The sequence below is a fragment of the Zootoca vivipara genome, chromosome 5 (genome assembly GCF_965207765.1).
Source record: "Zootoca vivipara chromosome 5, rZooViv2.hap1.1, whole genome shotgun sequence".
NCBI lineage: Eukaryota > Metazoa > Chordata > Lepidosauria > Squamata > Lacertidae > Zootoca > Zootoca vivipara.
In genome coordinates this window covers 92,144,331-92,170,758 of record NC_142588.1, presented here as the reverse complement: position 1 = coordinate 92,170,758, position 26,428 = coordinate 92,144,331, and the positions used below count along the sequence as shown (strand labels likewise).

At 49.5% G+C, this 26,428-nt stretch overlaps 1 protein-coding gene across 2 annotated transcripts in view; it reads left to right on the top strand.

Moving 5' to 3' along the window:
- The window catches only part of DIS3L2 (DIS3 like 3'-5' exoribonuclease 2), a 193,299-nt gene that overhangs the window by 127,978 nt on the left and 38,893 nt on the right, over positions 1-26,428 (top strand). For both annotated transcript variants that reach the window (XM_035132940.3, XM_035132941.3), the window contains exons 13-15: positions 2,547-2,654; positions 4,842-5,075; positions 19,424-19,503. In XM_035132940.3, coding sequence (XP_034988831.2) covers positions 2,547-2,654; positions 4,842-5,075; positions 19,424-19,503 — 422 coding nt within the window. The remainder of the gene's footprint in view (positions 1-2,546; positions 2,655-4,841; positions 5,076-19,423; positions 19,504-26,428) is intronic.

The window sequence follows — 26,428 nt, the reverse complement described above, 5'->3', positions numbered from 1 at the left end:
ACTGTTACACGTTTTACTTCTTTTTAATTATATTATATTGCTGGGATCTTACGGTGAAGGATGGGTAAGAAGTCTTATAAAGTAACATGGAAAAACATTACTGATGAGGAAGCCGGCTTCTTGTAATGTAAATCTAAAAATGCAACACCAGCGATAGGAATGACAATTGTGGGTGTGCTCTCTTTCAGTTTACACAAATTGTTGTCGGATTGCTGCCACTGTGTGCAGCCTGACCTATACAGGTTGTGCTCTTACCTTAAGGAGAGGCTCGGATGTTCAGTGGCACACTGCAGGTCGCCAAATAACTTCATTTATTTGTGTATTTAACAATATCTGATGGCCTGCCCTTCTTCAGTTTCAATCAGAGTTTCCAGGTTTACAATCTGTAGCCCAAATATGCAAAGAGGGAACTTTCAAAATAGTAGTCGAAACAGCGGGGCAGCCTAACATTATCTCAGCAGCATTTAATGGATCTAAGCAGAGAGATTAAAAAGCCTTGGCGAAAAAGCCGTTCAGAAAGACCTTGCTTTCAGCATCAGGCAAACCTGTGGGAGAGTTCTCCCCAAATAGGTGCTGCCACCACGAATGATGCCCTCTCCCCAGTCTCCACCTACCTCACCTCTGAAGGTAGATGAACGGAGGAATATTGGACCATACTGAGCCAGACCACTGGTCCATCTAATTTGGTAGTGTCTACTCTACTTGGCAACAGCTCTGCAGGGTTTCAGGCAAGGTTTCCTAGCCTGACCTAGAGATGCTCGGGATTAAACCTGAGGCCTTCTGAATCCAAAACAGAAGTTCTACCACCCAGCTCTGGCCCTTATCGGGGGCACTTTAGATGAGGGATCAGTAGCAAAATGCCCTTCTTTTTACCAGTAGAGAGTCTTAGTAGGTGACTCTTGGTCACCAAGAGTCGCTCTCCAGCTGCATCCTTGGCTCCAGCTGGGCTTTTTGCTAATCTCTTTCTGCTGCTTGCTCCCTGTTGTTATCTGAGATTGCAATACCTTGCAGCTAGCGCTCCCATCTTTGATTGGCGGTGGGCTTTTCTGGCATCCCTTGAAGGGCTCTGCCCCTTCTCAAGCGGATAACCTCCCATTAAGCAGGCCAATGCATGGCCGGCCTCACGTAGGACATCTGTGAGTTATGGGCCGGCTCCTATTGTCAACGTGCTCCCTTGCCGTTGGAATAACACAGCTGGCGGCCTTTTGTGTCTAGAGGAACAGCTTATCGGACCCTGTTGCCCTCCTGACCTTCCAGTTCAGCCTGCCCTGCTGATTCATGTGGAAAAGTGATTTCTTTCCCGGCTGGCTGGAGACTCAACAGCCAGGCCTGCTATCCCAAACTCTGCCAGGCAATTAGAGTGGATTTATGAGCAGGGATTGGGTGCCAAGCCACAAACGTGATTAAATATTTTAAGAGCTTTCCCGTGAAGGCTTGGCATGTAGATAGAAAATGTTTGCATTCTGAAACTTACACAGGGTCCTGGGATTTTTTCATCCTCCATCCCACTTTTTTTGGCGGGACTGTTTTTTTTTCTTTTTTCTTTGTAACCTGCGCGCTCACTTCGTTTAGCAATAGTGGTGACGTTATCGGCAGGTTTTTGCATCACTTGGTGTAAATGCAGTCAGTGACCCAGAATGGTATGGGGAGCCCTGTTGGCGGGAAATGCAGCTGTTGCCTGTGCTTACCCAGAGAACCCCTAACTGGTAAAAAATATCACATCAAAAATAGCAGTTTAAACACTAACAATGCAATATCAACACCACAGAAAGGCAACTGTAGAAAAACTGCTGAGAACAATGGCCTTTTTCATGTGGTACCTGAAACCAAACCTTAGGTACAGCTTGAGCTTAGCAGGGGGGGAGCTTAACCACAAGTCCTAGCTCAGACACGGTGCTAAGCCAAGGCAGCACAAAGGATGGGGCGGCGGCGACACAAATTGGCTCTAGGCTCTTCTCATTTGCGTGGTCTCCCAAAGCCAATGTTTGGCTTAGTGTGTTGTGTGAAGCAGCTCAATGTTGTCAACTAGAAGGCTGATAAAGGAGGTGTGTGTGTGTCCCATCTTTTCCGAAAAGCCATCAAAGAACTGCACCTTTCCTCACCTTTGGGAGAAGGAGATTCCACACGAGAGTAGGACGTTGTTGGAAAAGCCCAATTCTTGACTGTCACTGTCCAAATTTGCCATACAGATGGTGCAGACAGTAAGAAAAAAAAATCGATGTACATAGCATGGCAGAGTAGAGTAGTAGAAGCACAACATTATTGCTTATGGGTGGAATCCAATGTAGCGCTAAGGCAATTGTTCCATCGGCGCAAGGACTTTATTTGCTTGTGCGACCAAGCATTCTCCTCCCCCTCCCCCTGCCTGCTGCTAACTCTGCCCTTGGGGCTTCTTCCAACTCTCTGGAGCAGATGGGGGTGGTGAACAGAGGGAGGAAAGTCTCTTTGTACAAGCAGAAATCTTTGCACTGGTGTCAGTGGAAAACTAAAATACTGTTTTCAGGGAAACTGAATTCATTTTCACATGCAATCCTTTTGTTTCCCAGGTGATCCCAATGCTCCCCAAGCTCCTCTGTGAGCAGCTGTGCAGTCTCAATCCTATGACAGACAGACTCACCTTCTCCGTCATATGGAAGCTATCTCCTCAAGGCAAGGTAAGCCCGAGCAGCTTTGCAGGACTAGGTAGAAATCATTCAGCATTGCCCCTTGAATTGTCCCATTGATTGACCAGATAAGCTCAAAAAACACAACATCAGATGTGCAGGCATGAGTTGGCAGCGCTGACGACACAAGGGGGAAGACTTGAATCGGAGGCTTCCTGCTAGTTAGGAAGCACAAGAGCTGTTGTGTGGAAATTGGTCGAGTTAGGTTCATTTCTGGGTGGAACATAAAACTTAAGAATTTCCATATTGGCTCGGTCAAAAAGTCCATCTTGTCAAGCACCTTGGTTCCAATTGGTTTAACCAGCTGTCTCCAAGAAGCCCATAAGCTCACACACCACCCCTGCAAATGGTATTCAAAGAATCATTGCAGGGTTCAAAGATACATCTAGGCCTTAGGGCCACATTCCTCTCTATCTTCCAGGGGGCTCCTGCCCAGCGGTGGGCAGGGCCAAAGTCAAAAGTCAGAGTTCAAGGACACATTTAAGCCAGGAAAAAACACTTGGGGTGCACAGCAGGGTAGAAAAGCCTGGAGTTATTTCCCACCCCGGTTACATTGCCTCTGAATGCAGAGACCAGGGCCGGCTCTACGGCCAGGCTGGGTGGCGCAGTGCGCCACGGCGCTGGCCCGCCAGAGGGGGTGCCACGCAGCCACGCCTGCCCACCCGCCGCCCGCTCTGCTGCACTGCGCAGCAAGCCCGCCCGTTGCGCAGCAGCGCCCTCGGCGACCGTGCTACGCGCTGAGCCCTGAGCCCGCCTGCCCGCCCGCCGCACTGGAAAACGGGGCAGCAGGGGGATCCAGGGCGCCAAAGGTGCTTAAGACGGCCCTGGCAGAGACTTTATTCAGCCACCCTGGTTAATAGCTATAGACAGATCTCTTTCTTCCATGAATTAATGTTGTTCTCCACCCCTTCATACCACAACTGTTGCCTGCATCTCCATTGCTTCCAATCCCTGTGAATCAGCCTTCCACAAACCACTGCCATCTCAATGTTCTTTGAACCACAGCTCCCATCAGCCCCAAACTGAACAGCCAAAGGGTTCCTCTACATCCCAACCAGTTCACCTGGCCTGCATTCAGATCTCTGCAGCTTTTGCATTGGGCTGGAAGCCGCTTTCATCCTCCCTCCTCCTTTTTAAATTTATTGCATCTTGCCCAGAGGCTGTGCTCTGGTTGCCCTTGACTCTGGAGAGCTGCACTTGACGGGAAATCTCTGCCTATGCCCATGCCCAGGCAGTAACACCTTTAAGGCAGATTTGCCTGGATTTATGGAATTAGCTCATGTACAGATCGGCAATGTTAATGCTTTCAATAGCTCTGAGATGTCTTGCATTGAGCTGTAACGGCGCGGGTCGAGATTAATGAGGACCTTGGCTTAATGCAGCTGTTCCTGACAGCCAGGGATTAAGAAGGGTGAGCAGAAGATGGAGGGAATGGCTTAAGAGCCGTTTAATGTGTCGCGCTAAGAGGGCACATGCCTCTCTTCATGGAGAGTTCATATGGTTGCAGGCAATTAGGGCTTGTCTCCAGCAACACAATTCTTCATTTTTCCTCCGCAGCAGCTTGCAGGAGGGGGCCTGGGAAGAAAAGTGCCTTGCCGTGCTACGCGGAGCAAAAGATAGGAACTGTGTATTCCTCATTAGCTAGCTAATTATTTGTCTCCCACTGGCTTGGCTTCTTCTTCTTTTTCCCTGCTGATGGCCTGATGTTTAGTGGGACAGCAGAAAATTTCCACTAGAGTGTGAGCTGCTTTTTGCCTCTCTTTTCCCCCTGCCTGCCCACTTTTCCCTTCAATTTCTTAGTATCTCATCCTCTGGGTTTACTATTTATTGGTGGGAGGGACCTTTAGCCTGTTCCTTTTGGAATGTATACAAGACCTCATGGTCAGTTTCTGCTTGAGATCACGAGAAGACACTGCTAGTACTGAGAAGGATGGACCCTGGGGTGTCATCCTTACATCCTTTGTAAAGTTGCAGGCACTTATTTGGACAGTGTGGATTCTTTGGTTATGTGAAACACACTGACTCTCATACGGCCATGTCTGTAAGGCAAGGTAAGAACCGCACCCTTCAAATTTTTCTAGACACGTTCCTCCAATGAATTTTCCTGGAGCATCTCTTCTACATGAAAAAGAGCCCTAACCAACTCACTTTTCCTCGTTCGCCGTCTTGTCGTTGCAGATTATTGACGAGTGGTTTGGGCGGACTGTGATCTGCTCCTGCGCAAAGCTCAGCTACGACCATGCCCAGAGCATGATTGAGAACCCCGAGAAGGTGTTTGCGGCAGAGGAAATCCCCGCTATCTCCCCCCAGCATTCGGTAGATGAAGTTCGCCAGGCCGTCCTCAACCTCCACCAGATCGCCAAGAAGCTGCGTGAGCAGCGGTTCGTGGACGGGGCTCTTCGCTTAGACCAGGTCAGTCCCGTCCCTACTTTATTGCGAGGATGATTAAGCAATAGCAAGCTCACGCAAACTGTATTAACAACAGAACCTGCAGGAAAGCCCTCGGAAGGAAGGCAGGTCTGAGCAAATGCTACCAGTGCTGAATGTGCCAGGTGTGCTGCCCTCCGTAAATGGTTGAATTCCAGCTCCCATCAGCCTCAGTGAGCACAGCCACTGGTCAGTGTCTAAAGCACTGTATACATGCTGACTATGATTGCTAAGTGTGCAAAGGTTATCCCTCACATTGAGAGGACCGCCGCTCATATGAACCTAGCCAGACCCTGAGATCATCTTCTTGAGGCCCTCCTTCATGTGCCTCCTCCCCAAGAGGTCCGGAGGGTGGCAACACAAGAACGGGGCCTTATCTGCAGTGGCTCCCTATCTGTGGAATTCTCTCCCCAGGGAAATTCACTTGGCACCTTCATTATACACATTTAGGCGCTAGGCAAAAACACTCCTCTTGGTCAGCTCCCAACAGGCCTTTGGTTGACCTGATCGACATCCTATGCCCTTTTAAAATGTGGCTCCTTTTTGGGAGTGTGTGTTATTGGGTTATTGTTTTTAATTTAATTTTAGAGATTGTGATTTTATTTTGAACTGCCCTGAGACCTCCGGGTATGGGGCAGTATATAAATTCAATAAGTAATAATACTACTACTACTAATAATAATGGAAAAAGACCATTTAGGTGAGTGACGCGCACGGGGAGAAATTGTCGTTGGTGTGCTGCATAGACTTGCTGCCTGCTTATCGGAACTGATGACGAGGGCACCATGGACACATTGTTTGCTCTCCAGACTTCCCGGTGCCATGGGCAGAGAGGAGATGCCCATGTAAGTGGTGGCACAAGCAAATTATCCGAGTAGCACTCTGCAAAACCAAAGCAAAACTGGGCCTTTTGCTGCTGTCTTCAGCATGTCGAACTTGCAGCTCATTCTGTGGCTTGAGATAACTGCATCGCCCAGTCGCTTTTCTAATAAGGGCAATGGTTTCGTAATTTTCCAGATAAGCAGGGGTAGTGATGCAGTGGGAACCTGGATGGCAGGAAACCGCTCATTGTCCATGAGGCCAGCACATCTCCTGGATATTTATTTTGTTAATGGCATTTCCAGTCAGCCATCAGAAAACGAGCTTGCAAAGGGAGGAATGGGAGGGGGCGAGACTAAAGTTCAGGCCATATAGAAGATATTCAGGTCCTATTGCTAGGGCACAAAGGCAGGGTTTGAATGCTTCGGTTGCAGGTGACACTCACAGGTCTGGCTAGTGGCGCTGCCTGTAACGTCAGAGGCCAGTCTTGGTGCACGGGTGGCGTGGGAAGCTGCCTTTCCCCACACCGTGGAACACATAAAGATGCAAGAGACAAGGTGGTATTCTGGATGCATGTGGAGAGACTGCTTCTCTGTCCATTCCTCCCCCCCCCCATGGTTTCTCTTCCCAGTGCTGTTGCCTCTGCTGTGGCTGAGTCTCTGGGCTTTTCATTGTTTCCCATTAGCTATGGCACTGAAGCGTCTGAAAGGCACTTGCAGCCGACCTGTCCACACAAGATTGATTTAACGGAGAACCCTTTTTTTGCTGTTGGGAGCTGACCAAGTTCCTACTCTGGAGAGCAAAGAGCACCCACTGGGAGGAGAAAGAGTGATGGCCCAAGAGCCATTCCTGAGAGTTCTCAGAAGTGCTGGGTTCCCCTTGGAGACCAAACAGGGCCGTCCTGCAGCTCAGCTGCACTGCTCTTGAACTGTACAGGGATTTGGAAGGGGTTTTTTTCCAGGCTCCCCCATGGCTCTTGCCTGCCTCTCTTGCCTACGAACTTCCCAGAGGCACCTGCACCATGCTGGGAAACAGAACCGAGGGGCTAGAGAGAGGCCTTGTCGTCTGATCCAGCTGCTCAGATCTCCCGATGATCCTTCCCGCCCCATTGCCAAATGTTTGAGGGTGATCAAAAAGTGCACAAGTGCTCTGAGATTATGGGATGCCCTGTCCTCTCGAGCTCGGCTTTTTAACATTCGCAGCAGCAGCAGCTGAGTGAAGCCGCACACCGGCCTCCGGGGACTGGGAAGCCAGCAGAGCATTTCGAAATGAGCCGTGGCGGAAAGATGAGTGGGAAATGGGGCTGTGCAGTAATTTCATTAAAATGAGGAGGCAAAGTGGTGTTTGCTCTACAGGCAATCTGGCCTCCTGCTCCCCTTGATGATTTCAAACACTGGAACTGCATTCATTTGATGGGTGGCCTAGTTTTCTGGTGTGTGAAAGGAAAGGGGGGGGGTCTTCAAGGAAGCAATATTCCCCCTACCCCATACCCATTCAGTTACTTTTGCCTTCTCTTTAAAATGCAATTAGTGGTCATTATATGTATGTATGGGTGTGTTTTCTGAAAGGATAGCCTGTGCTGTCCCAGTGGAGCAGTACATTTTAAAAAGCAAATATGACAATATTGGTTTAAAATGCTATGAAAATCCAGTTTAACCAGCTGAAAACATATCTGATGTGAAAACTTGCAGCTCTGTCCACCGGCTCATTCCTGCCTACCAGCTCACCTGTAAAGGTGACTCATACCTGCTTGAGCCGCCAAATTTTTGTGCTCTGGCTGCAGCAGTTCCTCAGGGTCATTCCAAGACCCCTAACTAGGATCCTTCTGGCTAGAGATGCCAGGGGGGGTGAGTGGAATGTGCAGTGTCATGTTTTCAAATAAGAGGTGGAGAATAAAACATGGCAGTTCCAGCCTTTGAAGATGCTTCAGGTGGAAGTTGGAGACCAGCCGTTTTCCAGCTCTTCCAGGTTTCAGCAAGTTCATTCATAAGCCCATTCCACCCTACTTCCTCATCAGTGTGCAGTTTTTCTTAAAGAAACAAACTGTACAAAAAGAATGCATATCTATATTTTTCTCAGTGTAAGCATTTCTAAAACATCTCTCTCCACCCACCCCCCTCTTAAAAGTGGCATTTAAAGCGCTTCTTAACGATGGCTGCGGCAAACCGGAAGTCCTCATTTCCAGGGAAGAAATCTGATTAAACTTGCACCCTCCAGAAGGTGTCCGAAAGCCTTCCATCCTTTCGGTTTCCCGTGGATCTGGGCCAGGCCTCGAGGAGGCTCTTGTAATTTTCTTCCAAGTATTAATTACAGCTGCCGACGTGGCCGGTGTTTTCTTTTCTGTCACCCTGAGTCACAGCGTGTCGAGTGATGTGAGCAGAGGCCGAGTTAAGTGGCAACGTGACCACGCCAGGGTGTCAAAAGTCTGCATTGTTTCACCTGCCAGCAAATGTCTGGGTGAAAGTTCATAGAATTGTAAGGAGACATGTGGCCTGGGGAAAAGGAGGCAAGGATTTAAGAAACCTTTCTTCCTGCACGCCCAGAAATGCCGATGCTTGGCTCTCAATCTCCGTTATCACCTCAGTGACAACGGTGAAGTCTGCACGGCGCTTTAAGAGAATGAAAAAGCAAGAGAACCTTGTCCTAAGGAGCTTCCAGTTTATAGTTGACCCTGAAGAAAGACAGAAAGGTGCAGGAGACGAAGGGAATGGGGGAAAAAACATAGTTTATATGTCTTGGGACATAGGGAAGAGATGTGGGTTCAGCCTTGACCATCACTTTGGGCTTGAATCAATAAATCTCCATCTGCCTCAGTTCAACCTATCTGTAAAATTTATGGCATCTGAACTGGCCCTCCAAGTTTGTCACCACAGTCCTACCCTCTAGCATGAACAGAGCTTGGGGTAGGCTTATACAGGCTTGATTCTACCAAATAGCTTTGGACTGTACCTTCTTACTTGTGCCCTGTCGTCACAAACAGGTGATAAACCCTGTTTGTGGATTTTGCCACATCAGACTGCAAGTGGGGCAGGGATGTTTTATAGGTTGGAGTGCTTCTCTGCATTGAACAATAAATATGCATCCCTGCACACAGAAAACAAGCGTGCCAGGGGAAGGGTTGTGGCCTCCCCTCCCTGTCTTGCTAGCTTTCTGAATAAAGTGACTCTTTTTACAATCGTGTAGGTCCCTCTCCTGCATTCCAAGGCAGACCATGCAGCAGAGAATGTGCTGTTCATAAGAAATGGGCCTTCATCTTTGTTTAGCCTTTGCGAGGCAAACTAGGGCAAAGTTTCAGCCAACCTGTGGTCCACCTGCTGAACAACTCACAGTGCCACCTTCAGCCTTGACACGTGTGTGTGTGTGTGTGTTTTAAATTATCACCAGTGAAGATCGCTTAATTGGTCATTGCCCCGAGTAATGTGGGGCTTGAGTCACAGAGCAAAAGTGCATCTCCACGCAAGAGGGAGAGATCTTGGGGCATGAGGGCCCCCCCTAGTGACTGCCTGGTGGCACTGCTGCTTCGCTCTCCCGTTGAGCCAGAGAACTTGTTCCTCTTCCCCTCTGGTGGGTGGGCAGCACACGCTGCCTTGCGAAAGGGGCACATGTTGGTGGCCGTGCGCAGGAGCCTTTCTCAATGGCTGCGGGTTTGCTCAGAGGCACGCTTTCAAAGAGAGAAGGCCTTCCTTTTTGAGCAAAAGTCCATTTCACTTCCACAACTTCAGGCACTGCATTGCTGCATGTTGTTTGCATCTTTTGGCATCTTCACTTCAAGAGCTGTTTTGGATTTTGTTATGGGGACTTGGCTTTGCTGTGGCTTCCTTCATATTGGTTAGTTCAGCAGTGATAGCATTATTGCTGTTTTCGTGTCGTGGATTGTAAGCCGCGTTGAGCATCATTGCAAATTAAGCAGGCTATATATCATTGCAAATTAAGCAGGCTATATATCTACTTTAAAAAAACAACATGAGTATTATTATTAATTAGGTTTCTCTGCTCGCACCACAATTCACTAAAGCAGGGTTTCCCAAACCGGCCTCCTGTCTAACCAGGAAGGAGACTTGCAGAAACCAGTGAAGACACAGGTGGGTAATTCTCACCCTTTGGAGGCTCCGTAACTCAGTGACAGAGCATCTGCCTTGCTTGCAGACGGTCCCGGGTTCAGTCGCTGGCCTGTCCAGATAGAGCTGGAGGAGAGTCCCCACTTGAAATCCTGGAGAGGCGCTGCCCGTCAGTGTAGGAGGACCGGTGGTTTGGACTCCTGCATAAAAGCAGCTTCCTGTGCACCTAAAGACCAGCAGTTGCATCTCAGTTCACTTCCGCTCAGTAGTCAAAAGAAGCTAAAAATATAGAACGGAGGAAGGAATTCGGCATTATGGTAAGGTGATCTTTCAGCTTGCCAGATGGGAAAATCCCACCTCTTCTGCCCCTGCAGGCTGTTCTGTGGGTTCCTCTTGTTAGGGAAAAACCCAGTTTTCCGTATCACTCTGACACCCTCCCCAGAGCAAGTTTCAGGGGGCATAGCGGGGAGAAGGAAAGCTATGTTGCATGAGAGGAAGACCCTGTGCAGTTGTCTGCTACTGGGGCTCATTAGTTGAACCCCGTCCAGATATATAACTATAGATATCAATATTGATAGCTGCTGAGATCACTGATAAACTTTTGAGAGAATGAAATCTAACCTGGACCCTTTTATGGTTTCTGCTACTGAAGCTCCAGGTTTCTGCTTCTCCACTGCGTTTACAATAATATGCAAGAAGCGTAGTCCTCCTGGGCTCTCTTGCAGAAACATACACACACACAATCTTCCGCACCAACAGGCCTTGTGTCACCCCCCCTTCCCTTCTCCCACCAGCTATGTTCAGTGGCTGAATGTGTTAAACTGTGTTAGGCCTCAGGTGCACAGCTCCTGCAGCGGTGCTGCTCTGACCCAGCCCTCACCCCTTGCCAGGCCAACCAGCAAGCGGATGGCGGGTACATTGAAAACATACCTCGGCACTTCAAACCAAAAAGGAAACATTTGGTGGGTTCAGTGTTGCTGTAATAGCTGAGCGTTCCTGTCCTGTAGTGCCCGTTTTGTGTGCCTGCTCTGTTGCTTCATTCAGCATAGCGAGGGCACTCCTGCCCTGCCTGCCCCCTGGTGCAGATGGCCAGCCCCTCACCCTCGCCTCCGTCCTCTTTGCCACAAGCTAGTCTGGTCCAGAGGCAGCAGCCTCTCAGGCCCAGCTCCTGGCAGTGGAGAGAACCTCTGGGCTCTCCTCCTCTTGTGTCTCCTTCCATGTGCCCACAGCCTTTCCCACTGCAAAAGGAGAGAAATGCCCGCAAGACTTTAGAGGGCTCTGTGTCAGTGATGGATGGGGAGGCAGCTTTCTGTGGTTTCAAAGTCACAAAGCCTCTAATGCGGAATGGAGTTGAAAAGTCAACTTGGAGCTGGGGGGTGGGGTGGGGAGGATTCATGGTGTGCCCGGGCTCTCAAATCGGGGCACCCTGGGAGGCTACCCCTACTGGTGCTACGGAAAAGTGGGAACAATTCCCTGGGGTATATTGAGGCTCACTGAATGCCCACTTTTTTTCTTCAACCCCCCCCCCCTTGCTTTTTTTTTTGTTCTGTTTGTCAGTGGCCTTGGGCACATCACTTAATAGAGGATTTGCGGTCTGCCAGCAGCTCAAAGAGGCCCCCCCCCTCCCTTGAATAATGAAGGTTTCAAACACGTTGGGAGTTTTGTTAGTCTCGTCTCCCAGCATGCATAGCTAATCTTGTTAGAGGTGACCTCCGGGGCTGGGACTTGCATTGTTGCCGCAGTTTTTGTCCGGTGCTTGAGTGACAATCCACATTGGGGTGCAGTCATGCGTCCCCTAATTTAATCACCCACTTTGGTCCTCTGTTCCTCTCCCAGAGGGCCCTGAATCCCCGGGGGAAACCGATTCCGGCTATTTTGAGAAAAGCAGAGAGAAGGGTTTGCAGGAGCTGTGCTGGTGCTGCTTTGGCGATCCCTCGTAGCCGAGTAAGGTTGTCTTCCATGAACACGGTCTTAAAACAGTGAGTCCGTAGGTGAGTGTGGAGGCCAATTCTGGATCCACACATCCTTCAACAGTGGGCACATAGGTTTCCGGGCAGGAGTTGATCCTGGTGAGCGTTTGCCAAGCGTGCCTTCCCCTTAGCACATTTCTCCCTTTTGTCCTGAGTTTGAGCTTCTTCAAAGTCCATGACATCTTCAGTAAAGGCTGTTCTCCCACTGGAGCGCTCACAGGAGCAATAGGGCCTAATTAACGGAAGGCGTCCGCCCCCCCGCCCCTGCTAATGCTGAATTATCCTGCTTCTCCTCCTCGCCCTGTGAATTTCTCCTTGAATGCTTTTCCAGGGCAAGAGCCGGGATTGGGGTTGAAGACTTAAAAGAAAACACCACGGATGGAAAATTTGCTACGAGAGCCATTCATCTCCTCCTTAAAAAAAAAGAAAAAAATTAGAATAGAATAAAATAAACTTTTTGGATAAATAATTCGTTTTGAGAGCTCGAGTGTCCATTAAATGTGGTATTAGTTTCTGCTCCTTAAAACCTACTTCTGAAAAGGAACGTGGCCAAATTGCAGGCTGACTTTACCCTACCAAGTTCCCCAGATGTGTGAAACCAGCCAGCAGAAAGGCGTGGGATGCTTGGGAATAGCGAGAGAGTGCAAGGCTGAGCTCCTTCAAAGAATCCTCTCTCCCTCCCCACTGCCACCACAGCGAGGAGTATTTTTAGAGTTCACCCAGGGAAGCATCTCCCTGTCTTAACACCTGACCCAGCTTCTAGGTTTGCCTTTGTCTTCTTCTGCTCCATAACAGGGTTTGGGGTTCCTGTTGACCATTTGAACCTCATGCATGCTTAATGTGCTTTGCCTGCCGCCTTTGCACTGTCAGTTCTCACAACGACCCTGAGAGGAGGGCCACCAACATTCCCGGTTCACAGGTAGGATTGTCGAGGCTAGAGATGTAGCGAGTTGCCTTGCACTTTCCAGTGAACATGGTGCTTTGCAGAGATTGCTTGAAGCAGCCATGTTTTGGGGAGCCCCAGCGGAGCCCAGGGAGGAGAGTTCTCCTAGATTTCTGTGCAGTGCCTCTGGATTCTTCCCTCAAACGCCTCTCTCTGATTATGCAAAGCAGGCACAACAGCCGGAAAGAAGCTTTGGCTGGAGTTTGAACCCAGGGCTCTGTCGGCCTGATGGGCAAGCTGCTGCCCTGCGCTGGATCGCCTAATAAATATCCTCTCCTCTGGCTGAGGCTTGGCGCGCGGCTGCCGGTTTTCCATCTGAACTTTCCCACCACTCTTCTTTGTTGTGGTCAAGATTGAGTAGGTGGAAGGAAGAGTGACGTCAAAGTTCCTAGATTTGCAAGTGGCTCTAAAAGCACCGTTTATATTGGAGGCATGCGCGTATATCTATATATATGGAAAAGAAAATGTTTGGCAAAAAAATTGCGATCCTGCCTGTGAACCGTGACCACAGCCGCTGAACGGGGGGCGGGGGGGCAGGGGGGAGGAGAACCATGTTGAATCTCCAGCGAATCAGCACATTCAAAAAGAGAAGGTTATAAATGGGGCTCTTTGTACTCTGAGCTTAAGTGAGTTTTTAAAATCTGCTGCAGGGGAACCCAAATTCCATCCGATGAAAAGCTGAATTTGGGGGCCCCAAATTGATTATGCAAATGAATTGCATTTAAATCCACTCTCAAGCCCAGCACAGAACAAGACAAAAGAGGCATCGAAGCATTCAAGTTTCCTACAACTTTCATCATACCATCCCCCCACCCCCACTATTTTAAGTTTGGTTTCACAGCCGTAGGGACTAGGAACTCTGCTTTCAAAAAATTATTGAGGTAGAGGTGTTGAATTTTATACTCTGTATCGGCTTTGGTGGTGTTGCTCACAGAACCCCAGGGCTCACACACAGCCCTGTCCGATGTGTGGCACCTGTATGTTTCCCCATCAACACTTCCCTTTTTCAAAAGGATGGGTTTTGCCCCCACCCCCACCCCGGGGCTGTAACTCGGCCACGTTCTCGCTTTCCATTCATGCAGGGAAAGATGCTCCGCTGTGTCCACACTGGCGTGCCTTTAGGAAAGACACACTTCTATTTCTGTCAAGTGCAGAAGGTTGCCCTGGGCGCAGGCAGAGGGAAGGTTACTGTGACAGAACCCCTTCTCTTAGGGGAAAGTTCGTACATTCTTTACTGAAGGCAGGCTGGCCAGCGGAGCAAAGGAGATCGTCATCCAGATAGGGGTGGGTGAAGCTGCTGCACAGCAGAACAGTTTTGCTTGCTGTGGCTAGAAGCAGCTCTCACAATCTCGAGTGGAAAGAGGCCGTCCTGCTCAAGATCTTTTTGTGACTAGAGGTGCCAGGGACAGTCGGAAGCTGCCTCCTACCAGATCAGGCCTAGCTCAGCGCCTACATGCTTCTAGTGAATGGACCCAGGACCTTCTGCGTGCAGAGCGCATGCGCTGCCACTGAGCTGTGGCCCCTGCCCCCATGAGCATGTGAAGCTGCTTTAGCTGCCCATTCTGCCTGGAAGTGGCTCTCCAGAGTCTTGGCAAGGGCCCTTAGGGTGGCACCTGTGCGCACGGAGCTTTGCACAAGAGAAGCCATGCCCCCTTTCTCAAAACTTCTGCAGGAGCTGGCAAAACCTATAGTACCTTAAAATCAGAACAAATTCTTTCAAAATGCGTAACGATCTTGGCAGCCTGGCTGACCCCTTTTTTTCTCCACCCGTTGCCTCTTCTGACTCCACTGTTGAGATACAGGCTGTATGTCAGGTATTTCTCTTGCAAAGGCAGTTAACCTTTGCCCCTGCAGGTGTTGCTGGACAGGATAAGTACCCCTCACAACACATCACACCTTTTAATGGCCCTGTTGAATTCTCAGTCAGGGCAGCGATACTCTTAGATTTCTCCCACCACCTCAGTACTTGCTTGTAGGTGAAATGAGGACCCCAAGCCTGGTCTGTTGCACAGGACCACAAAACTAGGAGGTGGGGATAAGTTGAGAGGAAGAAATGCACCCTGTTAAAGGGCCTGATCTTCAGCATGTGACACCAGACAACTTTGGGGTAAGAACGCATGGGAATCGAGCCTAGGTTTGTTAGTAGGCATTCAGTCTGCTCACCAGGGGTGGGCTGGGAATTTCTTCCAGGCAGCCAGACAGAGACGATGCAAATTGGAAGAACATCCGGCTTCCTTTTATTTCTGAGAATGTGCTGAAGGTTACAGGCCAGTGGACAGGAGAGCGTTTAAAAACAGAGACGTAGAAACTTACGTTTGACTAACTTTAACCACCGTTGGTTATGTTCCTGCCAAGCAAAGCTGCCCTCCCCCAATGCCACCTCGGGCATTTTTCTGCTCATGTGGTGCTGAAGGCGTTTGCCACCCTCAAGAAATCCCAACTAGTCTTCTTGGCAGCTCTTATTCAAGGGCCTATGACATCTTAATTTATCAGTGAGACTCCTTGGGTAGGTGAGCCTTTGTTGTTCTCAGCCTTCCCAATCGCCCCCGTTCCCACTGAACCCCCCCCCCCGCCCCCCGGCATGAAGAACGGCCCTTTTGTGCCCAGTGCCAATGAGCTGGAAAGGGCATGGAGACTGCTGCGCCGCAGCGCTCTCCTCCGAAGAATGCGGCTGGGTGATGGATGAGCTCCGTGTCTCTCTACCCCGCTGCAAGTTGAACCTGGTGGCAAGTTGATGGAACAAAATGACGGCAGGCATATATCCCAGAAACGGCTTGCCGTGACGGGATCCAGCAGGGCCTCGGCTCGCCGTCCTTTCTGTGGGGTGCTCCCGCGGTCCCTAAGCACGGAAGCAGCAGTGAACTTTGCCTTTGTGAACAGAAGGGCCTCCTCGGAGGCTTTTGTCAGAGCTCACTTGGACCTGGACCCCAACAAATATGGGGTGGGGTGTTGGTCAGCTGGACCAATTGCTACCACTCCTTATGGTCTGCAACCTGCGAGTTTAGCATTGCAACATTTAGAAATTTCCTCCTTCTTTGTCAGACCTCGCAAGCCCCGGCATGTCTGCTCTCCGCGACAGACCTCCCCCATATTTAAATTGAATTTTATATTTATTTTTTGTTTGGAGAATGACTGGAGGGTGTGAGCCTCTCCTCCCCCTGCCCTATGGTGTGGCTTACATTACTCCATGAGAACTGGTCTAGCTTTCCAGGGTGGCAGGGAGCCAAATGCCCAGCTCGCCACAGGGCCCCCTCCCAAGGCTGCTCCCGATGCAAAATCTGCCTGGATGTCCCATGAGAGTTGCCGACGCGTCCCAGCGGAGCGACATCACGTTGCGGCTGGTCAACCTGCGCCAGATGAGACTGAGGCATCGGAACAAACTGGAGAACCCAGATTGTGGGTGTATTGGGCTTTGGTACACAAATAGCCGGGTTTGAGTAAAATTGCATGTTTGCACATGTGCAGAGATGTCTGGACTCTGCAGCAGCTGCACCTTGGGCAGTCTTAATTAGGGTCAGGGGAGCTCGACTGCTTCGATTTCCACTCGCTGCCTTGCAGGGGAGTGCGAATTGGCTCAGCATCTAATGAGCCGGCATGCCGGCTGCGCAAAGAGCCCACTGGTGGAAGGGCGACTTAATAAAGCCTTTGCTCTTTCAGAGGCTGTTAATTTTACTTCTCGGGTTTTCCTCGGGTCCAGGAACTGTCTGCAAATAAAGCCAGTCTCTCTGTGGTGTTTGCTTCGTTTGCAAAGGCCAGGTCTGCCGTCCATTCTCCAAAATGTCCAGAAGCGTTGAGTGCAACCTCCAGCTTGCTCCAGGAGTCCTCCTTGTGAAAACTGTTTCCTTAGCATCTCTGCCACACCTCATCAGCCTAGATCAGAATAACTCCCTCTTCACGCAAGGCAGACTGCCAAGAGGTTATCCAGTCCTAAAGAGCTTCTTCTCTAAGAGTAGCTAGTCTCCCTGGAGGCCATGAGTGTTTGGTGGGGGAACAGGACTCCTATAATTGAATTGGGGGGGGGGAGATTCCCACTCACACAAGACCAATGTGTCAGGGAGAAGATAAATGAGGAACGTGCTCCTTGACATACCAGTTTTTGTGTGTGCAGGAAAGCTTTTTGTTTGAAGTAGGCTTATTTGAGAATTTCACTTGGTTTCACTTTTAAGCAAAGTTGTCCTCTCCCGTGTTTGCTTCCGAGACTAATGCGCAGATTGGGAGGCGCTTATCCTTTTGATTGTGCTCTGAATTTTGTGTTTCTGTTCTCGGCTAAAAATGCTGAAAATATGTGTTTGGGGTGGGGGAATGTGTACAATTTAAAATGTGTGTTTTCAAGTCCCCTTTGCTAAGTTTGGAAAGCATGACAGAATGGGCTGGTAATTGAACACATGCAAAATGGGCACATCATAGAATTGTAGAGTTGGGAGGGACCACGAGGGTCATCTAGTCTAACCCCCTGCCATGTAGGAATCTTTTTGCCCAACGTGGGGCTCGAACCCACAACCCTGAGATTAAGAGTCCACACTCTTATCAACTGAGCTATCTTGCTGGCAATGTGTGCCACCCCTAGTTTGACAAAGCATTCATTTGCCGACGTGAATCCTGATCTGTAGGGAACCCTCGGTGAGCACCTTTGGCCAAGGTGGATTCTGGACTGCAGACAGCGCAGAGGGTGCTCTCTCACACCCTTTTATTAAAAACCTCCCTGCATTTAATAAACTAGTGGATGAGGGAAAGGGCTACACTCTATCTTCAACCCTGATATGCTAGATTACTGCATGCCAAAAGTTGTTTTTATTTTAATGTGGTGAAGCATTCAAAAACATGGCATGTGTGCGCGTGTGCAAACAATACTCTTCCTCCTCCTCTAGGAAGGGCCACAGCTCAGTGGTGGAGTTTGCATGCAGAAAGTCTCAGGTTCGATCCCCAGGATCTCCAAGTAGGGTAGGAAGAGGCCCCCTCCCTGCCTGTGGGCATGGAAAACCACCATCAGTCGCAGTCAACAATATTGAGTTCAGTGGAACAGTAGAAGGCAGCTTCCACCATGCCTAAAATTGACCAGCCCAGTGCTGCTCTCAGGGACTGCCGAAGCCTCATACTTGGGATGGAGAAAGACTTTTTGCTTAGATTGAATGGGCCTGAGAATCTGGTCTCTCTCTCTCTCTCTCTCTCTCTCTCTCTCTCTCTCTCTCTCTCTCTCTCTCTCTCTCTCTCTCTCTCTCTCTCCCTCTCTCTCTCCTGCACACACCCGCATTTCCCCCCCTTCCTGACACTCTTCTCCCTTTGTGGCTTGGCACAATTGCTCGATTCATCTGTTTGAGGAATTGTGGCCCTCGAGTTGTTGCTGGATTCCATCTCCCAGCAGCCAGCATGACCCAGGATGATGGGAAATGTAGTCCCACGACATCCACATATCAGCATGTTCCTAAGCCCCTGGCTTAGGGCGATAAGTATAGGAACAGTGGGTGGCTCATTCTCGCCTTAGACCACGCTTGGTTTGGATGGCTACCATGTCCCTTTCAAATCCATTTCAGCTGTTTGGGGGGGGGCTCTAAGTAAGCCCCAATGTGTGTTTCTTAGCAAGCTGCTTGTTCAGAAACTCCATCATCCTTCAACAAAATCTGTGCAGATCTGTATTGAATTCCATTTCTTCTTCTTCTTCTTCTTCTTCTTCTTCTTCTTCTTCTTCTTCTTCTTCTTCTTCTTCTTCTTCTTCTTCTTCTTCTTCTTCTTCTTCGCCAAATTAGTTTTCCCCTGCCTTAAATGAACTGGCCTTAGATAACACGGGACTTGACCCACTATTCCAAAACCCTTTCTTGGATTTCCAGCAAATAATCTCTCCCAGCCCCTCCTGGGCTCCCCATGTTTTTTTCCAGGTCACCCTGTGTGCAGCCCCCTGCTGGACACGGGGCCAAACTGCAAGCTCTTCCAACTGGCTTTTGGATTAACCCTGTGCCAAAGGAAGAATTTGTCACCTTTCCCTTTGTGGTTTTCCTCCTCTCTCTTTCTCTCTCCCTCCCAAATGTGCTTGGAGGGCCGCAGGGCAGAAACTTTCAGAGAAAGAGGCTCGTGGGAAGTCCAGCCGCTGGTGGAGAATCCTCTACCCCAGAGGAGGCGGAGAGCCCCTTCGCTGCTGTTGCTGCTGCTGCTGCTTGCAGGGCCATGGATGTGTGTGGGTGGTGGATTTGGAGTGTGTTCGAAGGTGGCGGGGGAGGGAGCTGTCATGACCCACGCCATTTCGGGAGAACCGCAAACACTTTATAGCAACAAAGGAGTGGAAAAAGCCAGTGCTTTTTCTGCAAGGCATGTGACTCTGTCTTCCCTGAGGTTTGGAGCCCTGCTCTATGTTCCAGGCCTCAGCGGTTGAGTGTCAGCCTTGGTGAGGTTGGTCTCTCCCCTCAGCCTTTCATGGGGTTGCTGCCGCGGCTGAGAACATCGCCTAAATGTGGTTGTTGTTGTTGTTGTTTTAAAAAAATCTTTCTCTTTTTTCCCTCCCTCCCTCCCTCCTTCCTTCCTTCCTTTCTTTCGTTCTCCTCCTTTCTGCAGCTGAAACTCTCGTTTACTTTGGACAAGGAGAGCGGGATGCCACAAGGATGTTACATCTATCAGTACCGGGACAGCAACAAGTAAGGCCTGCAAAAGCCCTACACAACTAGTGTGTGTAAGTGTGTAAGAGGAAGGGGAGTGCAAGGCAGATGCCTGACCCCTTCTCCATCCTCGCTGGCACCGGGGAATCAGAACTGCTTGGACATGTAAGGGGCACAGTGGCTTTTGGACTTCCTTCTGCTTCTTTGCATCCCACCCTTCCTCTTGGAAACTCAGGGTGGCAGTTAATCCTTGCAGCTACAGCCTTGTAAGGTAGGCTAGGGCAGCGACTGTTTGCCTCCCCACGAGCCACGTGGTTAAGCATGCATCGCAACCTCGGAACGACTGCATTTGCAGCTCAGCCCAGGCATGCCCTCCAAGGCAAACAAATGTGGCATCCCTACCAGGGGTTCGGCAAACTATTGGTGGGTCGGGATCTAAGATGGGTGGCCACAGCAGCACTCCCACCATAGACATTTTTGTTTTGTTTTGTTTTGTTTTGTTTAAATGGATCCCCAACTGCACACTTGGGTGAAAGGTGAATCCCAGGTCTGAACACATTGAAGGTTGTCAGTTTCCTTGCAGGTAGGCTGCAGTAGATGCATCCTTAGCTGCTCTTGAAAGACAGAATTCTGGTGGGTGTGGGATTTGGGAGTGGAGGGGTGGAAGCTTGCAGACGAGGGGGCAGAGGAGAGTTATAGATAGGCACTGCCAACCCAGCCCAGGTACAGGAGCACAGTGGGATATACAGCAGAGGAAACATTCTGCACATTCAAGGTGCACAGCTATTGCCTGTGTTTGCAAACATTCTACCACCCAGACCAGGCCAGGATAGGGTGGGAAACGTCAGGCCCAGGCAGTGAGCGTGGCCCTCTCTGCCTGGCCCTCAGGACTCTTGACTTGGCCACCCCTTTCCATGCCACACCCTTCTCTGGCCCTGCCCCCTGCCTTTCTCTAGAGATTCTGCGTGCCTGTCGTGTGACCTTGAAACTCTTGAATGCATGCGTGCAGGATGAAGTATGGTCTCTGCCAGATCATGCCCACTTTTGGTGCACCCTCCAAAAGGGAATGTGCTCCACACCCAACACAATGTCTGGGTCACAAGCACAAAGCAAGAACTGGGAATGTGCAGCACATCACTGGAAAGAGTGAGCCAGTTTAGCCATAGACAACAGGTGAAGTAACATTGTGTGTTATAAGGAGAAGGAATTTGGCATCTAGAAAACATTTGCCGGTTGTACGTCTGCTCCCCACTAGACACACACAGAAAGTACTTTTTCATACAGTGTAGAAAAGAAACATACTCTTCCTCCCTGTTTGTTTGGGGTTTTTTCAGCTGCAAGGAAGTTGGAGCAACCACTTCTGCTTTTGAATTAGCCTAATTCGTCATTGCATCTGAAATCAGGGAACTGTGGTTTGTTTTAACTTTGGTTAGGATCAGACATGGTTTTTGATCTGGGCTTGTTCACTTGCTAAAGTTTAATTAAGCTACAGCTCCTGAATTTAGGCATAATGAGGAACCGTGGCTTGTTTGAAAGCAGGTGAATTTCCTCCACATGCCTGTGAAAGAGAAAGGGATTGGGGAGCGGGGAGCTTGCAGTCCCAAGCTTGTGCATTCACAAAGCAGGTTCATTCACAGAGCAAGAAGTTAAGGTTTCACCTTAGCACCTGAGCCTCTTAACATCCCTGGCATCTCCAGGCAGGATGGGGAGAAATTCCCTGTCTGGAACCCTGGAGAACACCTACCAGTCAGCATAGCTGACCTGTAGGACTCAATGTAAGGCATCTTTCTATGTTCCTAACCTGGCTTAACTCTTCCAAATCAGTGGGTCTGGAAAGCACTTTAGCCAGATAACACACCCAGATGCTTTGAACTTCATCTTCTAAACAGATCGGCTTTCAGTGCACCTTCCTTACTTGTGCAACTTACATACTCAACAAAACTTGGGTATTTTTGCCATTGAAAATCTGTTCCTTTCCCCCACCCCCCGAAATACTCTGGAGTCCATTGATGGAAAACTTCAACCACTGCGGCCTTTTGGCATTCCTATCAAATTGGTTAATTGCAGCTTATTGTAATCTGCAGTCTCAACATGGATTTCTAAGGTGGCTTAAAGCAAGTCTGTTCCAAATTACGCAGCTTGTGCATGCCACGCCAAGCGCAGCAGTTGTTGGCTGTAATGGAAACCGAGCAAGCAGCAATTAATCGAACTTTTAATGAAATGCGTCCATCACTGTTTGGGCCACTGTGGGCGCATCGCTGATAGCATTGCTGTGTGACGTGAAAACACAGCATCCACCAGAATTGAACTCTGTGTCTAGGTTTTTGTGTTCATACGTGTAGACACATGTATTCCTGTAGTTTATTCAGGAATTGTGCATGTCTGTAGGAGGCCCCAGTTCAAACGCCTTCTCCAATGTGGGTGGCTTTAGGTGGCCTCTTATCTCTCATCCCTGGCCTGTACATTGCCTTGATATGCTTGTGTATTGATTGACTTGTAATATTGTCACCAGGGACGCAGGTGGTGCTGTGGGTTAAACCACAGAGCCTAGGGCTTGCTGATCAGAAGGTCGGCGGTTCGAATCCCTGCGATGGGGTGAGCTCCTGTTGCTCGGTCCCAGCTCCCGCCCACCTAGCAGTTCGAAAGCACCTCAAAGTGCAAGTAGATAAATAGGGATCGCTACAGCGGGAAGGTAAACGGCGTTTCCATGTGCTGCTCTGGTTCGCCAGAAGCGGCTTTGTCATGCTGGCCACATGACCTGGAAGCTGTACGCCGGCTCCCTCGGCCAATAATGCGAGATGAGCGCGCAACCCCAGAGTCGGTCACGACTGGACCTAATGGTCAGGGGTCCCTTTACCTTTTAATATTGTCACCATGTATCGGTAGGATGGCTTTATTATTATTATTATTAGGTTTTTTTATCATGTTGCTTCTAGTTCTGCTGACTGCTCAGGTCAAAGTTGCCCTGGCAACTGGGAGGACATAATGCCATAGGATTCTGAAGGACAGTCTCTTTTTTAGATGGATGTTCCCATAGCTTGATGCAGCACCTCTTCTCAGATTCCACCCAACACTGCACCAAATTAGCTGTTGAAATACGCTTAGGCTGTGTTCACACTCCCATTTACTGTGCACTTGCTGCCTTTCCAGTGCTGGGTTTTTAGTCTGTGCTCACATGAGGTGCGAACGCATTAGCATTTCCTTAAAGCTAGCTGTCTTGTGTTTCTTCCCCTCCTGGGGCTTGTTTCCTTGAGCCCACAGCTCAGATAACTCTGCCTGCTTCTGTTGTCTGTTTACTGGGGATTGGTCTTTGATTGCTCAGATGAATTCATTTCCAACAGCAGTTGCCTGTTATTAAATCAACTTCTGTCAGTAATTCATGGCACTGGATTAATTCCTTTTGGTGATTTACTACCTGACACCATTTGAGTGGGGGGGGGGGGCTCCTATCCATTTGAGTCCCCCAGCTGCTCAGCTTGCATTTGAGTCATCTTCTGTAATGTTTTCTGAGATTGATTGACTTAAGCCCCTGCTAAATTACCTGCTTTTTGAGCCACAAAGATCACCTTAAACCTGCTTCATTTGTGTCTTAGATCCTGGGATGTTTTTTCAGTAGCTCTTGCCTTTTGACTTCTGCCCAGAGCCTCCTGCCACCCCCGTCCCCGCTCGCCCCATTTGAAACCACAGCCTCCTGCCCTCCTGTACCTCAGCTGACCTCAACTCCTGTGAGCATGCACTGGTGACAACATTGAGCATGCATGGGGTAAAGACCCCACACACTGTCAATGACCCCTGGTGTGAACACAAACCGAAATGAATCAGACACTAAGGAAGCTGTGCTGATGTGAACAGCTAGGCGGGGAAGCCCTGTGGAAACACACCAGAGGGCAAGCAGGGAACAACATCACCGGCTCTCAGGCAATAATAATAATAATAATATTTTTTTATTATTTATACCCCGCCCATCTGGCTGGGTTTCCCCGGCCACTCTGGGTGGCTTCCAACAAATATAAAAATACATTCAAATATCACACGTTAAAAACTTCCCTTAACAGGGCTGCCTTTAGGTGTTTTCTAAATAATGTGAATGCACCCTTAAAGTGGGTGAGATCCAGACCTTCCTTCTCTCAGAGACAGGCAGAGGGGAGAGACAGACAGAAGGAGAAGAAGGAACTAGCCATGACGTCTGTCCTCCATGTTCATGGTTGGAGGCCGTAAAGTTTCTGAGTACTAGTTGCTGGAAATAAGGGAGGGGAGAGGGCTCTAGTGCTCAGATCCTGCTTGTTGGTTTCCCACAGGCACCTGGTTGGCCAATGGGAGAACAGGATGCTGGACTGAATGGGCCATTGGCCTGATCCAGCCAGCTCCACTTATGTGCTTAGGCTGTGCGCTCAACACCGGCATAAAAGGCAACAGGACTGCGTTCCAAAACACATTTGCATGTCGCTGCACACCATAGCTGCCAAGTTATCCCTTTTTAAAGGGATTTTCTTTTATGCTGAATAGGCTTCCTCGCGAGAAAAGGGAAAACTTGGCAGCTATGCTGCACACATCAGTACAGCTGGATACTTTTCCAAGTTGTGTACCATCCATGCTCACCGGTGGTCAGAGAGAGGGCATGGGTGTCTTCCCATGGTTCACATTTTCCATCAAAGCTGGTTTGGGGTGAAATGCATGGGGGGGGGGGAAACGACCCTGCAGCCTTTCTTGAGAAACTATGGGATGGACGTGGGTGGTGACTAACATTGTGTGTAGATGGCTTCACAAAGCAGAGTTGGGGGAGTGCTGCATGCAGAGTAAATGTGTGTGTGTGTGTGTGTGTGTGTGTGTGTGTGTGTGTGTGTGCGTGCGTGCACAGTCACAGTCTCGTGAGGGATTGCTGCTGCCCACTTTTTATAGTTGCAGAAGACTTTCCCGGACCAAATCTGTGCAGTGAACACCTGCATTCTCCCTTGGAAGCAAAGGAAGACAGGTCCCCTATGCTTATTTCAAAGATTTTGACTCGGTAAACTGCAGACTTGCTTCAGACTCAGGATCCAGCAGATTTGGGGTTGGGAAGGCATTTTCCCGTAAGGCTGTGTGTTTTCTTCCCCCCTTCTCCTTTAGAACGTGGCTTGGCTCTATTGCTCGAGTCGTGCGGAGCTACTTGCCCTTTGCTTTGGCTCGTTGTGAGCCAGCCCTCGATTTTGCTGGTTAAGGGTGTCAGAGTTAAAGTGAGGAGCATCCTGCCTTGGGGTCAGGGCATGGCCCCTGGGCTCCCTTCCCAGCCTCCAATTCAGTGGCCTTCCTTGCAAACAGGGGGGCTCCTTTGCCAGAATGCCGGCTGAGTTCTAAGTAGGTCTGGCTCTGAGTTTTACGGTGGTGCTGCTGGCAATGCATTTTGTGGTCTTTCCCATATTCATGGCAAGTGATGTTTGTACTGAATCCACTAGAAATCCAGTGGGGCAGGCATAGCAAGGAGGCTGCAACGTCCACTGTGGCCTTTTTGGAGGAGGTTGGCCTGATCACTGCTCTGACAGCGAACTTGGGTCAAGGTGCGGTCTCTAACCCTCAGTTCCCCACCTGTAACTTTGTTGGCTTAAAGAATGGGATTCAAATACTACAAATGTAAACCTGTTTCATTTCCTGGGCTCTCCCCCCTCCCCTAAGCACCTTGGGAATTGTAGTTTCTGGAGACTAGCGGTGATTCCTTGCAAGAGAACACAAACCTCTGTGCAGTGCCAGGGTCCCTTGCCCTGCGGCTCATGGACCAATCTGAAACTTGGCTTCCGTTTGTGCTGTGGACATCGTCTTAAGGCTGCAAAGGAGATGTTTAAAATACAGGTGGTGAGGACCAGAGCCGCAGTCAAGTGGTAAATCTGAATCAAGGCTCCATTGCTTCCACGACAGGAATTTAGTTCTGAGTCAAAATGCCCAGGCCCATTGAGGGACATGCTGCAACTTTCTGAGGATTGGCTTGGGAGGGGGATAGTTTTGGGATGGGAGAGAAGTTGGCAAACATCTCATGGTAGGGGGCATTTGTCACGGGACTGAGGTGGGAAGGAATAGCAGTTGCTTTGGGGAGCATACCTGCCCTTGCCGCCATCACGCAATACAAGTGGCAGTGGCAAAGGAAGTCAAAACGAGGAGAGTGATTTCAAACACATTTCGAGCTGCAAATCCCCACCCAGTACAGGCCAAAAGCTCAGGGGACAAAGAAATCTCAACTTGGCTTTAGAGTAAACCACCCACTCCCCCCAAAGCCCTGGCTTTCACAGCAAGACACTGATGCATAGGAAACCAACATCTCAGGCAGGAGGTTTGGCTTGGAGCTTCTCCTTGAAAGCTGGTTTTCTATGTGCCAGGAATTGTTTTTGTACAGGCACGCATACCCAGCCGGTGGGATGGTCCAGAAATGGGGTTCTTCCTGCCTGAGATGTGGCCCTAAGATTCGCTGCAGTCTTTTGAAGTGTCAGGCATAGCTCTAGTGGTTTTAGCCCAAACGTAGCAGAGTTTTCCTGCACAGTGCAGAAGCTAGTTGAGGTGGAAATGACTAGTTGGCTAGACGCAGAATAACTATTTACAGGATTTATTAAAAGAAAATAAAACCAGCAGAGTTTCTGCATACAAAGCAAAGCAAAATAAATCCTTACTCACTCTCTCTCTCTCCAACCATACGCAGCACTCCTACTCCTAACACCCACAAGAAACAACTGTGCTAGCATTCCTAGATAACAGAGTTCAGTGCTGGTCATTAACCAATGAGAGGGTTGTTGCCAGGCCAGGCAGACCTTGGCTTTCTGCCAAGAGTAAATTGACACTGCCTTGAGTTAATTGTGTGAAGCAAGAATCTGTAAGTTTCCCATGAGAACCAATTATCAGAAACCGAACAGCTCCATAGATTCAGCCTGAGTTAGGGGCTGGTGCCCACTGGAGAGGCCAGCACAGAAGGTGGGGAGCCTAAGAGGAAGAAGAAGAGTTTGGA